The sequence below is a fragment of the Bos mutus genome, chromosome 14 (genome assembly GCF_027580195.1).
Source record: "Bos mutus isolate GX-2022 chromosome 14, NWIPB_WYAK_1.1, whole genome shotgun sequence".
NCBI classification, from domain to species: Eukaryota; Metazoa; Chordata; class Mammalia; order Artiodactyla; family Bovidae; genus Bos; species Bos mutus.
In genome coordinates, this window is record NC_091630.1 from 71,111,872 (window position 1) to 71,128,944 (window position 17,073).

General features: G+C 53.3%; 1 protein-coding gene across 2 annotated transcripts in view; it reads left to right on the forward strand.

Annotated features, from left to right (window-relative positions):
* Positions 1 to 17,073, forward strand: part of AGO2 (argonaute RISC catalytic component 2) — a 93,707-nt gene that overhangs the window by 34,310 nt on the left and 42,324 nt on the right. For both annotated transcript variants that reach the window (XM_070382717.1, XM_005910394.3), the window contains exon 2: positions 10,473 to 10,668. In XM_070382717.1, coding sequence (XP_070238818.1) covers positions 10,473 to 10,668 — 196 coding nt within the window. The remainder of the gene's footprint in view (positions 1 to 10,472; positions 10,669 to 17,073) is intronic.

Here is a 17,073-nt window from a genome sequence, read left to right on the forward strand (position 1 = left end):
ACGCATCTCGTGTGGGTCACACACACCTGCCGTCTCGGGGGCCCGAGGCCGCACGCGGTGACAGTAGCGAGACCCGTGTCCGAGACCCGGCTTTGCCTTTTGTCACCCTCTGTCGCCTCGTTTCCCGTCTGTGCACCAGGTTCTGCTCGCCTTCCCCCGTGAGGCCCGGAGGGGACCCAGCATCTGTGCCTGGGCCCTGCTGTGGCCATGGCTCCTGAGTCACTGTGGGGGCTTCGCGTGATGATATGCACGTTGCAGAGAAGTCGCGTGCTCCTTTCGGTGCTGAGAGGTGTTCTGAACTAGGACGGAGTGGTCAGTATGGAAGGGCAGGAAGCTGAGTTTTCTGAGCTTTCCCAGCTGCTTTACAGGGACGGTTGATTAGGTTCTTGTATGCTGCAGAGGATGAGAAGGATTTAGGTTCTTCGGAGAGAAAGACTTTCCCAAAGCATGAGAGGTGCCACATGGACTCCTCTGTGGGGGGCTCAGCGGGACCACTTGGGGTCAGCACGCAGCCTGTGACCTGGAGACGCCTGGTGTCAGAGCGGGTGGCTGTGAGGAGGACGTGCCGCGGTGCTTGGTCATCCCTGGCCTATGGAAGTGAGACGGGCAGGCTGCTGGCCGGAGATGGAATGATAATCTTCACCCTCATGAAGGCCTCGTGTTTTTGATCCAAAACACTTGACATCGAGTTATGCATCCATAAAGGCATCTCTACTAAGAGTTAGTGCTGCTGCTGCTGCTGAGTCGCTTCAGTCGTGTCCGGCTCTGTGCAACCGCATAGACGGCAGCCCACCAGGCTCCCCCGTCCCTGGGATTCTCCAGGCAAGAACGCTGGAGTGGGTTGCCAATTTCCTTCTCCAATGCATGAAAGTGAAAAGTGAAAGTGAAGTCACTCAGTCGTGTCTGACTCTTCGAGACCCCATGGACTGCAGCCCACCAGGCTCCTCCGCTCATGGGATTTTCCAGGCAAGAGTACTGGAGTGGGGTGCCGTTGTATATTCCCCTTTTCACCTGATCATTCGTTTGTTCATTTATTCATTGAACAGTTGCAGCAAGCCAGACGTAGTCTCTGCCCTGGTGATGCCAACATTGGTGGGAGAGGCAGTTACCAATCAGAGGATTACTGAGTAAATGTAAAATCAGAACTAGTCAGTGCTGCAGAGAAGTGTGTGGGAGAAAGGCACAGATAAGCCAGTGTTCACGTTTTTGTGGGTTTTTATGTAAAGAGCGTCTAAATGTTCTGACAAGCGCTTGAAAGAGCCGCTCGTCCACGCTACTGTCATAGCGGTCGTTTGGGGGGTGTTTCCATGGGAGGTAATTTACATTTTACAGGTGTTTCTTTAATCCTTCTTTGTATTTATTAGGGTATTTCTAACGTTGCTGAGTAGTAACAGATGGTGAATCAGAGGGGACAGTTTTAACTTAAGAGGGAAAGTTTATTAAAATACTTATTATGAGGGGAAAAACGTTTTCTTCTTACCGATCACAGAGGTGGTTTTGGGGACCATTCGTCAAAGAAGACTGTTTTAGATGCTGGTTGGAGTTTCAGGCTAAACCACACTAAAACCCACTGCCTCTTGCATTCTCCGAGTCTGCCGCAGACACAGAGGTGGCGGTCGGCGCGGGTACGAGGCAGCTGGCTGCTCGTCCTGTGGGCACCCCGAGCGCCCGTCTAGCTTGTGGCCCGCGGGACCTGCCCTCACCTGGACGCAGCTGCCTGTTGTCGGCTCTCTGCTCAGGCTGCCTGCGGGGCCCTCTCTTTGGGCTTCACCAGGAACCAGGCTGAGACAGGTGGGGATTTCCCCCGGGGGAGGAGGAAGTGAAGGGCTTACAGGAACTGTGGCTGTGCGAGGCTGACACATTTCCAGAGAACTGCCCTGTGCCCACGCTGGCTGCCTTTCTTGGGGGCTGTCCCCACCCCGTCTCTGGTCTGGGGAGGCCGCCCAGGGGGTCGCCAGGCTCTGCCCAGCTGCCCTTCCTCCTCATCCAGGCAGATGCTGACCAGACCTGCCCGAGGGAGGGAGGAGGAAGTGAAGGTGGGGGCGGCCAGGGTTGGGCCGGGGTAGGACCTGTGGGCCTGGGGGTATCGGGTGGAGGCCTGACAGTCAGCCTCTCCACCACGTGGTGTCCGTGGAGCCTCCCCCATGCCCCAGGCTGCTGCTCACCATCTGCTCAGAACCCTGGTGGCACCAGACGCTCCTGGTTTCCATGCTGCTGGGGGTGATTCCTCCCTCCAGCGACCGGGGCCAGGTTCTCCCTGCCCCGAGTGTCCCCTTTCCTTCATGCCCCCAGGCCTAGGGGGCACGAGCTGCCTCTGAGTCTGGAGGCGTCTGGGCCACAGCCTGGATCCCACCCTGCAGGGCGCCCGCTGGGTTTCTGTGCTCCCAGTGGGTGCGGGCGCCTGGGTCTGGGCCTGTGGTCCTGTAAACGGTGTGTGTTTGACTTGCCCTCCAGACGACAGTGTTCTGTCTGTGTTCTCAGAGCTTCGTCCCGAGGCCACTTCCACTTGCTCCACCAAGAAAGCTGATGTGATGATGTGACGCGGCTCAGCTCAGGCGACTGCAGGAGACCAGCCCGTGTGGGCAGGAGGTGGATTGCCCGGCGGCAGCCGCATGCCCTGGTTTTAGGGGAGAGTGCTGGTCTGACAGCCTCTGCCTTCTGGCCTGTGCCCTCGATGAGGCCTGGTGCGGGGGACGCACAGACCCTGGCGGTGGTCCTGCGTGGCCACTGCCTGACGAGGGACCCTACACGTCGCTCATTCCACGCGTCCGTGTCCTCCTTACAGTGACGTCCAGAAGCACAGAGGAGCTGATGTCCACCCCAGCTTGGCCCCAGGCACGGCATGGGAGGACTCAGTAGCTCTGAGCTGCTTTTATCACTTTCTCTTGCCCTCATGGTTTCTGGCTGTGATACCCAATATAACGAGCACAGAATTCTAAAAGGAAGGTAGAGGATGCGTGACTTTGAATGCTAATGCTCATTTTGAGATTCTGGAAAGAGCTTTACGATGGCTTCCTGGTGTTTAGGTGGCAGCTCTTTAATCCCAGCCCCACTGAAACACGGGTACCGGTGGGCTGGGCTTGTGTCCTGGAGGAGGGCCCTGCCCCCCAGCCTCCCACAAGGCTGTGACCAAGCGCAGGGAGCACAGAACAGCCAGTGAGTACAGCCCGAAACCTCGGTCCCCCTGCCAGTAGCCGAAGCTGCTTAGTTTAAGAGCCAGGATGTTCATTTGGTTATTGACTCTAATTTAGACCTTTCTTAAGGAACATTTCAGTCACCCGGGAGTGAACAGTCAGGCAGATCTTCTTGCTTTTGAAGGTCAGCTAACTCATAATAAGACGAGGCGGCAGGAACACCATGTGTGAGGGCGGGGCGGTGCAGGCAGCGCTGAGCCTCTTCTGGGAAGCCCTGGTGCCCGCCGCCTGATGGGTACTTCCTGTTTCCAGCCTTTCCCTAGACCAGCCCCCAGACCCGTCTCAACGTCACGGCCCCAGCACTTGCCCAGAGCCCCTCACTGTCCATGACTCAGAGCAGGGAGGTGGGAGGGGGGCTACTTTCTTTCTGTGACTCTAAGGTGACTCATGGCTCCAAGTTCTGTGATTTATTTCAAGTCGTGTGTGGTCAGGGATGCTGTTCTCAGCCTGATGGTGTTGGCTGGCCCCTGTTTGTAGCAGCAGACACCCCGTGAAGGCTGGAGTGAGGCTGCTGCGGGCCGTCTTCTCCCCATCAGATTCCAGGTCCAGTGCCTGACCTAGTGTAGTTTGCAGTTTTTGGAAAATTCAGTTCCACGGGCTTAAGTACTTGGAAAACGGCAGAAATGAAGAGCTTCTCTGAATGGTTGTGCTTGTCACCCTGCTCCCCAGGACACTTGCCTTGCTCTCGTGGCCCTGGGTGAGCTGCGGGCAGAGCCTCCAGGCCCTGGGGCGCTGCTGTCAGGCCTTATCAGAATGTCTGATTTCCAATTCCCGACTCTGCCGTATGGTAGGCGGCCTGTGTGATGAGCAGAAGCCTGGAGAGCCTGTTGTCATGGCAGCGGGTACATCGTGAGCTCACATCACATCAGGGATGGGTGATCACGGGGCAGCCATGGAGACAGAGGCCCCGTCGGCCCGTAGGGCTGTTCCCAGTGGAGGAACGTCAGACCTGCCCACCCTCCACGCCACCGCAGAAACCGCAGAGGCTTTGTGACGTAGCAGCCACCAAAACATCCTCTTCTCTGCTCAGAGACGAGGCCACCCTGTCCCCTTAGAGCAGGTGCTTCCCCGGAGTCTGTGGTCAGGAGCCCCTTTGTCAGCCTGGTGACACGTGTGATGAGTCCCTTTCCAGGGTAACGGTTTTTTAAGGCAAAAGCAGCGCACGTAGGATGACAAAGGACACTGGTTGTATCGAAAGGTTTATCAGAACACCGGAAGCGACACCTAACACGTCACCACGTTTAATCACAGGCCCAGCAGCAGGTTGGAGCGCACCCGGCTTTGAAGTAGCACTGTGACTGCTGCCGCGTGACCGGCCAGCCTGCCTTTTCTGCTCGTCTGGGCGCACAGTCAGACCTCAGCAGGTGGCGGCTGTGATCGTGCTGCAAATGCTGACCGAGGGACCTCAGGGAGGCCGGAGGCGGCGCACGGCTGCTCTCCCTAAAGGGCTTGAGGTGGCGCGGCCTGGGGCAGAGCGCCCGTGCTCTTCTGGCAACAAGGCTGTGTCCAGGTCCCAGCTTGCCTGTTAGTCACCTTTCGGCACAATAGGTGATTGAAGTGTTCTTGTATTTTTCTACATCTTCTGTAATAAGTGTGTGTGTTGATAATCAGAGTGAAGACTACAGTACGGGAAGGATTCACCCAGTCCACCCACGTCTGCCATCACGGGCAGAGAAACGCGGCGGCTGCTTGAATGGAAATGATGCCGCACAGGGGCGTCCTGTGCTCTCGTCAGGAAAGGACCCCGCCGCCAGTCATCTGAGTGTTTGCAAGGAGGCAGACTTCCTTCTCCCGGATGGGGGCGGGGGCGGATCTTAGCTGACTGTGAGGTTGCCCGGTCGCTGTGCCCCCCGCAGGCTCTCCCTGGGCGGTGGGAAGAGCTCTGCTCCAGCCCATGCTGCTCCATGAAGTCAGTGGGCTCTGGGCACCTCCTCGGGCCTGTGACCCCGGCCCCCAGCTCCGGGTGGGGGTTGGGACCAGTGAAGCATTCCTGAGGGCTGGGGTGGGTCTGCCAGGAGGTGGTGAGGCGGCAGAGGTCCCTCGCCCTGCTCTGGGACCCTCCTCTAAACTCTGCGACAGCCCGGACCCTGGGGGCGGGTTTCTGTGGGAGGCCCAGCGTGGTGACAGGCTTGCTCCCTCGGGATCTGGGGAGAGCTCTCTGGTCTCTGTGACCCGGTTACTCACACAGGAAGTCGATTACTCACTAACTACACGCTTCCCTTTCACTGATTGAGCTGTGGCTCTAAAAATGGAGGCCTGAGACACGCGCGCTGGACCGTCAGCGGCCTTGCAGCACACTCCGGGTGCCCGCTTTGTCCCTGATGCTGACCCCTGCCCACCGCACCCTGGTCAGGAGTGGACACTGCAGGCTGAGTCACCCACGTGGCGGGGCTATGTTGGCAGCTTGCCCGCTGTGACAGCTGGTGCTCCTGGACGAGAACAGAGGACTCGCCCTCCTGGCCCCAAACGTGTGGCCCGTGCGGAGGCGAGCAGATCATTCCAGACCAAACCATCCGACTGGTTGCCGGATGGGAGATGTGCTGTGCGCATGGCCTGGGGTCGGCGAGGGGCGTGGGCTAGGGTGTCTGCCGGCAGCTTCACAGAGGGGTGAAGCTGCATTTCTCCATGAAGAGTGGAGGAGGTTTGAGAGAGGCTGGGAGCTGGGGACTTGTGTGCCCGGCTGGCATGGCAGGGCCCTCTTAGATGGAGATTGGCAGCGGGTGCCCTCTTGGGTGGCCAGAGCCGTGGCCACCTGGCTTAACGCTAGCTCGGTGGTGTCTCCTCCAGGAAGTCTGCCCAGGTGCCTGCTCCTCTCGGGCTGTTCCTTGGGCTTCCATTTATATGGATGTTTGGTGGTGCCCGCTCCTGGAGCCCTGGGCAAGAAGGTTGACCAGGGAGTTTGTGCTCCAGGGGGTGGGGGGCTGTGTCCCCTTCTCATCTGTTCTCTCTGGTTGCGGCCCCCGTTCCTGCTGTGGCCGTGGAGGGCAGACTTCGCAGAGCTCACCTGGGTGAGGCTGCGCTGGCTTCTCAGCTCCCCCGGGTCAGATGCTGCCCGTGCCCATGCGTCCCTCCTTCGGGGAGGTCGGCTGGCACCCCCTCCACCTCTCGAGCGTTGCTAGTGGATCCTCCTGCCCGTTTGGTGGTTTACACGCGGGACTCTCTGCGCCTCAGAACAATAGACCCATGGTGTCCTCGAGGGCCGAGGCTGTGCGGCTTTCACGTCCCTCGGCACGAGGGTTTCCTTCCCGAAGGTGCAAACACAGGTCCGCACCTGTTCCCTCAGCTCAGGGTTTACCCTGGGAGTTTATATTCCATACGCCTCCCCACGAATTGTCTGTGTTTTGGTTACTGAAGGCTCGAGGTGGGTAAGAAATGCCTTGCCCCGTTGCTTTTCTTAATACAGGTTAGCAGCGCACACTGGCTCCTTGCTTCATGGCTTCTCGCATCCAGGTGGTGGGTGTTGGGGCTGTAGGAGTGCTCAGCTCAGCCTGAGAGGGGGCACAGGCGGCCATGTGCCGGTGGCTGAGCTGTGGGGTGAGGCGGGGGGCAGCCTGGGCGTGCGTGGTGTGGGCACATCGGCTGTGTCACTGTCCTGGCCTCGGATGGCTTCAGGGTTCCTAGGCGACCCCTTTACTGCGCAGCTGAGAGGCAAAGTCAGGAACCGCGAATTATCAGGGACCTACTGTGGAGCACAGGGGCCTGTACTCAGTGCTATATAATGACCTCTGTCCATGGGGATTCTCCAGGCAAGAACACTGGAGTGGGGACTCCCCTGAACCGGCCAGTGCTGAGGACACAGGCTTGATCCCTGGCCAGGGAAGAGTCCACAGGCCACGGAGCAACGAAGCCCGTGCTGCAGCTTCGTTGGGGAAAAGATTCTGAAAAAGGGTAGATATGTTTTTTTATATGGCTTTTTTTGATGGCTCAGGTGGTAAAGAATCTGCCCGCAATGCGGGAGACCTGGGTTCGATCCCTGGGTTGGGAAGATCCCTGAAGGAGGGCATTGCAACCCATTCCAGTATTCTTTTTTTTTTAATCGTAGGTGTCTGTTTAATTTTATTTGTGACTGTGCTGGGTCTTTACTGCTATGTGGGCTTTCTCGGGTTGCAGCCAGTGGAGACTGCTTTTCGCTGCAGTGCTCAGGCTTCTCCTTTTGGTGGCCTCTCTCGTTGCAGAGCACAGGCTCTGGGTGGGTGGGCTCAGTGGCTGCAGCGCGGGCTTCGTTGCTCCCTGGCCTGTGGACTCTTCCCTGGCCAGGGATCAAGCCTGTGTCCTCAGCACTGGCCGGTTCAGGGGAGTCCCCACTCCAGTGTTCTTGCCTGGAGAAGTGTGTGTGTGTGTGTGTGTGTGTGTGTGTGTGTATAGAGGACTGAATTGCTGCACTGTATACCTGAAACTTACATGATCTTGTAAATCAACTATACTTCAGTTAAAAATAATTTTTTTAATTAAAAAAAACTGAAAGCGATTGGTAAGCTGGGACTCCCTTCCCTGAGGGTTGTGCTCTGGTTCCTGAAGTGCCCCGGGGCCAGATTTCTGTGGCTCTGTGGCTGGGCCTTGCCTGGGACACAAAGGTTTAACCTTGACTCCACACTCACCAGGTTCCTCTCCCCGGATAGAAGTCCACCTGAGAACGGGGGTCTCGTGCCCGTGGGCACTCAGTGCGGAGGGCGGAGAGTCTGTCTGTCCCCAGGGAGCTAGTGGGGGCCACTCCTTGGCATGGTGGGGACCCTCAGTGCGAGGGTCCGTGACCTGCTGAGTGTGGAGAAGTAGGCACAGTGATGCGCTGGGTGACCCGCACTCGGACGTGCTCCCGGGTGGCACGCGGGCCCTGTTCACCCTGTGCCCTCCGTCTCTGGGTCCTGGCACGCTGCGGCATGTGGGGCACACAGGCAGCTTGTTGCAGGGATGGGCTGTTGTGAAAGGCTGTGAGTGTGTCATCTGTGAAGTGACACTAGCCCATTGCAGAGACCGGAAGGTCTCCAGGTGGTTTGACTCAGAAAGATTTAATAACCCTTAGAGTATGTTTGTTTTCTCATAGAAAGAAACCCAAATAGAAAACAAGTAATTCAAGGACTCTCTGAGTTTTTTTATGTCAGAAATACAGTAAGAACAGCTTCTGTTATTTTTTGTAGAGTGTTTTTGTTTCCTGTGAACGTCAATAGGGACTGAACTACATGGAATTTTTTTTTTTTTTAATGAGGACTTTTTTGAAGCAAAGATATTTGAGTGAAAATTAAAGGTATTCTGTTATTGGAAATTTTTTTCATTGTTTTTTTTTTTCCCCCTAAAACCACAGCTTGAATTTTATTAATGGAATTACTGAAAATTTGAGTTGAGATGAAGTTTCTTTTATTTATTTATTAACTATCGGAGAAGGCAATGGTACCTCACTCCAGTACTCTTGCCTGGAAAATCCCATAGACAGAGGAGCCTGTAAGGCTGCAGTCCATGGGGTCGCTGAGGGTCGGACATGACTGAGCAACTTCACTCTAACTTTTCACTTTCATGCATTGGAGAAGGAAATGGCAACCCACTCCAGTGTTCTTGCCTGGAGAATCCCAGGGACGGGGCAGCCTGGTGGGCTGCCGTCTATGGGGTCACACAGAGTCGGACATGACTTAGGTGACGTAGTAGTAGTGTGGTGAGTGGGAGTACTCCTAAATTAATGCATTTAAGGGTCATGGAGGAGGGACACCACCATGAAGATCTTGGTCCCTTTAACGACCCTCTGGCCTTGTCTCCTTTGTTAATAATTCACATTGCTCCATCTTTAATCTCTCATCTGTAAAGAAAGAACCAAAATATACATAGCAAGTATGGTAACCAGAGAGGTATATAATGTGGTTTTTTTTTTTTAATTTTGGTGTATATGCTGCGTTTTTAAGTCATGAGCTGGCTTACTGTTGAGATGCCCCCTTTGTGGGGAGGTGGTCTTGGTCTGTGGTAGAGAAGGGGGTGATGAGCCTTGGCTTCCAGGCTGAGAGATGGCAGGTGTAGTCGAGTGCCGTGCTGACCCAAGCACAGCTGTCGGAAGCCCCTGGGAGAGGGGCGTCGTGGAGGAAGTGGTCCTTGGGATGTGGCATCACGGCATGTGCGTGAGTGTTGGTGTTGGGAGGCTTGGCTTTGTTGACTCGGTGTTGCGAACCCCCTCCTGCGTGACTCTGGTGGCCCGTCGCAGAGGACGCTGGCGAGCCTTCTCCGCCTGAGTTGGGCCTCCCCTGGTGTGAGTGCGGGGGTGGATCCGGTGTGTCTGGGCTCCTGTGCGTCAGGCGCTCTCAGACCAGATCCTCCAGCTGCTCGTGGTCCCGCTGGGGAGGCCAAGGGCCAAGGATACTGAGCACGCGTAGCAGACTCCTCTTGGAAATGGGACTCAGTGAGCTGCACACAGGCGCTGTGGGACTGAGCGAGCTGCTCAGGGCTCGTGGGCAGAGCCGGTGCATGCAGGGCTCGGAGGCGTGAGTTGGCTCTTGGGGGCGGGGTGGGGGTCTCTGCGGCAGGAGATGAGCCTGAGGCACCAATGCCTCAGTGTTGGGGCTGCGTGCTGGGGGCCAGAGAAGTGTCTGCACAGGGTGAGGGGGCCCCTGGATGACATGTCACCACCAGGATGACACGGGAACCCAAGCTGAGGCAGAGAGAGTGAAGTTGCTCAGTCGTGTCCAACTCTGCAACCCCATGGACTATAGCCTACCAGGTTCCTCCATCTATGGAATTCTCCAGGCAAGAATACCGGAGTGGGCTGCCATTTCCTTCTCCAGGAGATCTTCCCAACCCAGGGATTGAACCCGGTTCTCCTGCATTCTATGCAGGCACTTTACCGTCTGAGCCGAGGTGGATAGGAAAGGAGGCATTCAAGGGAAAAGCAGATGAAATTGATAGCACTGTTGAGCAGTCGGACGTGGAAAATGTGTGGGAAGGGTCTTGACAGCAGGCCGCAGCTCACTCACTGATGGAGGCTCAGGCCTGGGGAGGGTCTGAACTGCGAGGAGCCTGTCATCCTAAGAAGTGAGGAGGGCCGAGCGTGGTGTGCGGGAGGAAGGCACTGTGCAGTGTCGAGGCCGCCAGGGACGAGGAGCGGCGCGGCCCAGGGGGGCCTCGAGCCTGGTGCTTGGGGGGCTCTGCGACCAGGTGGACCCGGGCGGGAGTGGGGAGAGCTCCAGGAGGAGGTGGCGCCGTGGAGAGGGCGGGAGGGCGTGCCTGCAGGGCTGCGGACTGGCCCTGGGCGGGAGGCGGCGGGCAGCTGGGCCCTGGGTCACGGGCGTCCTCTTTGTGTTCCAGCGCTCGCACCTCCTGCTCCGCCACCGCCACCCATCCAAGGATATGCCTTCAAGCCTCCACCCAGACCCGACTTCGGGACCTCCGGGAGAACAATCAAGTTACAGGCCAACTTCTTTGAAATGGACATTCCAAAAATTGACATCTATCACTATGAGTTGGATATCAAGCCAGAGAAATGCCCGAGGAGAGTTAACAGGTATTCTGTTTTGTCTGTCTTTTAAGAGGGATCCACCCTTCAGCTCTCAGCAGATCCCTTGGGTCCTCTTTCCCTCGGGGGAGCTTGCATTGTGTTCTTTGCTCTTTAACGTGCTCGTGTTGAGATACAGTGAGTGCACGCCGTCGGTGTGCAGCTCAGTGAGGGTTCACCCCGGGAGGCTGCCCCGCGCCCCAGCCCTCCGCCCCCTACAGCATTCTGGCGTCTGCCCCTGGAGGCGCCCGGCGCGCGAGAGAGCCGCCTTCACCCTGCTTCTCTCACTCAGCGGGCTGTGAGCCTGATCTGTGGCTCTGTGTGAGTTAAGACCTTCTTGCTCTTGCTGCAGAGGAATGTGTAGTGAAGCGATTATTTCATCGTTCATTTACTCGTTCTTCCATTCGGTGCTCTGGCGCTCTGCTGTGATGAATGAAGCTCCCGGGAACATGCTCGTTCAAGCCTTTCTTGTGGACGTGCTTTCGCTTCTCTTGGATGAATACCTGGGGTGGAGTAGGTGGGTCAGAGGTAGTGCAGCTTTCGCTGCATGGGACGCGATTGCGCCGTCTCCCGCTCCTGGCAGCTGTGAGGCTTGCTGCTCCACCTGCCGCCGTCAGCGCTCAGCTGTTAGTCCTTGTGATTGTTGCTATTCCAGTGAGGGTGTAATGGTTTCTTCAGTTCAGTTTGGTCGCTCAGTCGTGTCCGACTCTTTGCGACCCCACGGACTGCAGCACGCCAGGCCTCCTTGTCCATCACCAACTTATTGTGGTTTAGTTTCCATTTCTTGATAACCAATGAACTGAGCACCTTTTCATGTGTTATTTTTTAGTAAAATATCTGTTGAGGTCTTCCCCCTATTTTATGGGTGGTATTTGTCTTGTTACTGATTTGTGGGCCTTTAACTGGTGTGTTCCAGGTTTGAGTCTATACTGGAAACGCTCTCACCTGGGCGAGGCTTATTTTCCTTTTGTCTAGTTACTGATTTGTGGGCCTTTGACTAGTGTGTTCCAGGTTTGAGTCTGTACTGGAAACACTCTCACCTGGGCGAGGCTTATTTTCCTTTTCACTTTCTGTTTCGGTTTCTTTCGCTGTCCAGTTGCTAAGTCGTGTCCAACCCTTTGCAGCCCCGTGAACTGCAGCAGCACATCAGGCTCCCTGGTCCTTCACTGTCTCTTAGAGTTTGCTTGGGGATACGCACCCACTGAGTCGGTGATGCCATCCAACCATCTCATCCTCTGTTGCCCCCTTCTCCTCCTGCCTTCAGTCCTCCCCGGCATCAGGGTCTTTTCCAATGAGTTGGCTCTTCTCATCAGGTGGCCAGAGTATCAGAGCTTCAGCATCAGTCCTTCCAATAAATATTCAGGGTTGATTTCCTTTAGGATTGACTGGTTTGGTCTCCTTGCAGTCCAAGGGACTCTCAAGAGTCTTCTACAGAAACAATTTGAGAGCATCAGTTCTTTGGCACTCAGCCTTCTTTATTGTCCAACTCCCACAATCATACATGACTACTGGAAAAATCATTGCTTTGACTATACTAATCACTGTCGGCAAGGTGATGTCTGTGCTTTTTAATACACTGCCTAGGTTTGTCATAGCTTTCCTTCCGAGGAGCAAGCCTCTTTTAATTTCATGGCTGCAGTCACCATCCACAGTGATTTTTGAAGCCCAAGAAAATAAAGTCTGTCACTGCTTCCACTTTTTCCCCCATCTTATTTGCCATGAAAGGAGGGGACCGGATGCCATGATCTTAAGTTGAGTTTTAAGCCAGCTTTTTCACTCTCCTCTTTCACCCTCAAGAGGCTCTTTAGTTCCTCTTCACTTTCTGCCATTAGAGTGGTATCATCTGCATATCTAAGGTTGTTTGGTATTTCTCTCAGCAGTCTTGATTCCAGCTTGTGATTCATCTACCCCAGCATTTCACATAATGTCCTCTGCATATAAGTTAAACAGTGGCAGTGTACGGGCTTGTCATACTCCTCTTCCAACTGGTTCCCGTTTTGAACCAGTTCCATGTAAGATCCTAATTGTTGCTTTTTGACTTGCATATAGATCTCTCAGGAGACAAATAAGGTGGTTTGGTATTCCCATCTCTAAAAATTTTCCAGTTTGTTGTGATCCACACAGCCAAAGGCTTTAGAGTAGTCAGTGAAGCAGAAGTAGACATGAGAGGTGTAGTAAACAGGATTCAAACCTGCCCTGGGAGAACCCCAAAGGATTTCCAGTCCATTTATCCTTGTGCAAACCTGCCAGTGATGAATCCTCCCAGCATTTTTTAAAATCTGAAAATATGCTTACTTTCTCCTCGTTTTTGAAAGATTTTTGCTGGATGTAGAATTTTAAACTGGCAGTTTCCCTACAGTACCTTAAATTAGATGTTATTACATTGACTTTTGGGCTTCCCTGGTGGCTCAGATGGTAAAGAATCTGCCTGCAGTGCAGGAAACCTGAGTTTGATCCCTGGGTTGGGAAGATCCCCTGGAGGAGGGCATGGCAACCCAGTCTAGTATTCTTGCCTGGAGAAGCCCCATGGACAGAGGAGCCTGGTGGGCTACAGTCCATGGGGTCTCAAAGAGTCGGACACGACTGAGGGACTGAGCATTGTCTTTTACTCCTCATTGTTTCTGATGAAACCTCAGGGATTTGTTTTGTTCTGTGTTTTTAATTGTAGTTCCCCAGTGTGTTTCTGCCTCCTTCCTCCAAATACTTTCTATTTAATTTTGCTTTTTAGCAATTTGACTGTGACCTACCTAGGTGGAGTTTTCTTTGTATTTTTCCTTCTTGGGATCCTTTAGTTTTTTACATTTGTATGCTTGTGTCTTTCATGTTGTTTGGGTGAAATACTGGCCGTCATTTCTTTAACTATTTCTCCAGTTCAGTTTCCTGTTCTCCTGCCAGGATTGCAGCTCTGTGTGTGTTAGACCATGTGATACTGTAACAGTTCCCCTTCTTTTCTCGGTTTGGGTAACCTTCATTGATCTCTCTTTAACATCACTTTATTCCTCCCCTCCTCTTTTTTGGTAATATCCGGTCTTCTGTGGTAACCGTCCAGTACATTTGTTTCATTTATATACTGTACTTTTTGGTCCTAGGATTCCCATTTGGTTCTTTTTCATAGTTTACTTTCTCTGCTATTTCTCATCTGTTCTTTCTCATCTTTTTTCTTGATGACTTTGAGTGTATTTGTAGTGATAGCATATTTATTATAGTAGCTCGTGTCTGCTAATTACAACATATGGGTCATCGCAGGGGTTGTTTCTATGGCAGGTTTTCCCTTAAATTACACGGCACCTCTCTTTGCTTACTCACTTGGATCGTGGATTTTTGTTCACTGAACATCATGTATTTGCTATTTTCTCTGGTACCCAGCTGCACAGATTCCTACCTCTTCTGCTCCTGTCTCCTCTGGACGAGACGGCTGCTGTCTATGCTCCTGTCTCATGCTGTGGTTTGGAAATTACTCCCGGCAGTGACCGTGTGATTCCCTCCCCCACTAGTCGCAGTCCTAAACCGCCGGGTTTCCAGGGCCACAAATGCTCCTCACGTTTTCACTAGTTTTGTAGGATGGGAGGAAAAGTCTTCGTACTTTGTCATGGTCAGAAACAGCATTCTGAGTTGCAGTTTGAGAAGTCAGATTGGTTACCTGGTTTGTGCTGGTACCCTATAAAGTACTCTTGGCTGTAAATTTTTTCCTGATGAGTCTTTGTAAGAGAAAGAATGCTTGGGGGTTGTTTTCCTTTATCTGTAAAACTTAACAGTTGGATGCACTCAATGTGGCCGGTACACATTGGTTCACTTTTTAGAAAGTGACTTGGTGTACATGTTAAAATAAAAATAGTACACACCCTTTGACCCACCAATTCTATTTCTGTGTATTTATCCCCAAAAGACATGTCTCCAAAGAAACAATACTTGACAGTTATATGAGGTCCTTTAAATATGTGCTTACTAAGAAATGTGTGTGTAAACAGAATTTTGGGCACGACTGGTTGAGACGGCTTTGTTTACTAAAGGTCTTCTGGATCTTGAACGTGCCTTACATGCTTTGAGACGCTCTGTGAACGGGCTTGTCTGATTTTGAGTCTCCTTGGGACAGAATCCTGTGAGAATCTGTGATTTGGATGTACTCTTAGAGCCGGAACGAAGGCGTGGAAAAGCACGTTTCCTGAACTTTGGATTGGCGTGGCAGCAGTGGGCTCTTATTATGCCATCAACCACAGTTTACAGGAAGCTTTCTTTTATGAAAATAGGCGTGACTAAGGTTTTGTCATCTGGCAGCAGAAAAAGGCTGATGGTGATTAAAATGGGATGCTTTTACCTGACTGTACTCCCACAGACCTGTTGTCGTTATGACTGCAAGGTTCTGAAGTTGCCCCATGTCTGGAAATTGCCTTGAGTCAAGCAGGAAGTAGCCCAGATGAGTCTCAAGCTGCATTTTGTGGCCAGGCCCGCCCAGGTGCTGCGAGTGTGCCGTGCGGCTCCCCTGGGTTTAGAGCCACCTGGGAGTTGCTGCCTACTTCCATGTATGTGCCTTCAGCGTTCATTTTGCTGGTAATTCTGACGGACCTTGGCTCAGGTTCAATCTCAAAATTGTAATCAATCATAATAGCTTGGGAAAATGTCAGAAGTAAAGTTTTTGTATTAGAAGAACCCACGACATGCTAGCACTTTGACATAGTCCCGCTCTCCAACCATGCTACCATTGTGAAACCTCCACTGTGCCAGTGGGCTACTGTGGGGGCCGAGGGAGACGCGGCTCGTGTCCCCAGTGGGCAAGTGGACAGTGGCAAGGCTGCGCTGAAAGACGGGAGCCCGAAGTGGGAGGGAGTCAGACGCAGGAGGTCCGTGCCGCGGGCTGTCCCCCAGACTGACGCCGTTCAGGGAGTCCTCAGAATCCCATGTGCTTCCACGCTGCAGTCTGTGTTAAAGCACGTGTCAGTTCTAAGTTCCCGAAACTTGTGCAATGCACACAGTAGATAGTTAACATCCAACCCTGAGGCTTCATGCAGCCCTGGGAGGAAAATGCCGTCTACACACGTTCTGATGAGTCATGAATACTAGCCCAGTGCGCCCTCGTCCCTGGCAGCACAGTCACCGTCCTGAGTGGTGCTGTGGGAGGGGGTTCAGTATAAGGCAGGGCCCCTCAGGAGGCTTCCAGTGTCACTGTGGCTGCAGCTGGGCGCCGGCAGCAGCCAGTGCCCAGGGCTGGTCCAGGCCATGCAGGCCTTTCCGCCAGCACCGGAAACCTTGCCAGGAGGTCAGAATTAGTACTTCCGTTCTCAGACGCACAGGATGGGCGGCTTGAAGGAAGAAGGTGTGCTCCTGATCTCTGACTGTCCCTTCCCTCTTACTCCTCTTGAGCCCGGTCAAGTGGCTCCTGAAGAACACGGAGCAGGAGCTCAGTCTGTGCAGGGGAAGCGTGGGCGGTGCAGCCTGGCTGTGCGGTTTGCAGCCTGCTGCTCATGGGAGGAGATGTGCACCCGTCCAGACTTCTCAGAAGGTGGCTTAGTGCCCCATATACCTTTGACTCACCAATTCTGCTTCTAAGTGTTTATCCCAAAGAGATGTGTACAAGCACATCTAATATTGTCATGGCAAAAAGAGAGGGAAAAGAAATCGTTTCAAATCACCCACTGGGGATGGTTAAATAAACACACCGTAGAACACTGTGAAACCACGGACAGCAGGGAAATGGAGCTTCACAGCATGAATCCCACACCTGGAAACGGACAGCCATGTGGTTTGTCGTATTACGGTACAGAACGTGGTACAGCGGCGTTTCTGTCTCTCGGCTTGGTGCCCCTTTGTGTACGTAGCGACAAGGGAAGGTCTTACACACATACTGGGACAACAGCGAGCTCCAGAGCCATGTGTTTAAAAAAACAATACGTTGTTTGTTTTCTTTTTTTTTAATGTACCTATGTATTTATAGAAAATGCATAGGTTTGAAGATAATAAGGTTGCTTCCGAGAAGAGAACTGAAGTAGAGGTGGTCTGGGCAGACTTAGAGCATTATCCGTATTTGAAATTCACAATGAGAAGGTGTTAATGCAAAAATCTGTGTAATTAGAAATTAACCAAAGAATACATTAGAAGTGTTTAGCAACATGTATTTCTGTACCTGGGAGTTTGTATCGCTCTCAGCCTTCCTCACCTGTTTCACTCATCAGCCCTGAAGTCACATGTGTGTCTCCTGTCTCAGCGAGTCTTTCTGTTTTGTTAGGTCGCTTCATGCGTGCTCTGTCCTGTCTCTTGCTCCTTCTCTCAGAGGTGAAATGTCTGCATCTATGGCTCATTTTCTGGGTCCTCGAGCCTCTCCTGAGTTCAGCTTGTCTGTTCCTCCCTGCCTTAATCCTTCGTTATTTCCAAATACACTTTACAGTTTATTAAATCTTGTCAGATAAAAATTAGCCCCTC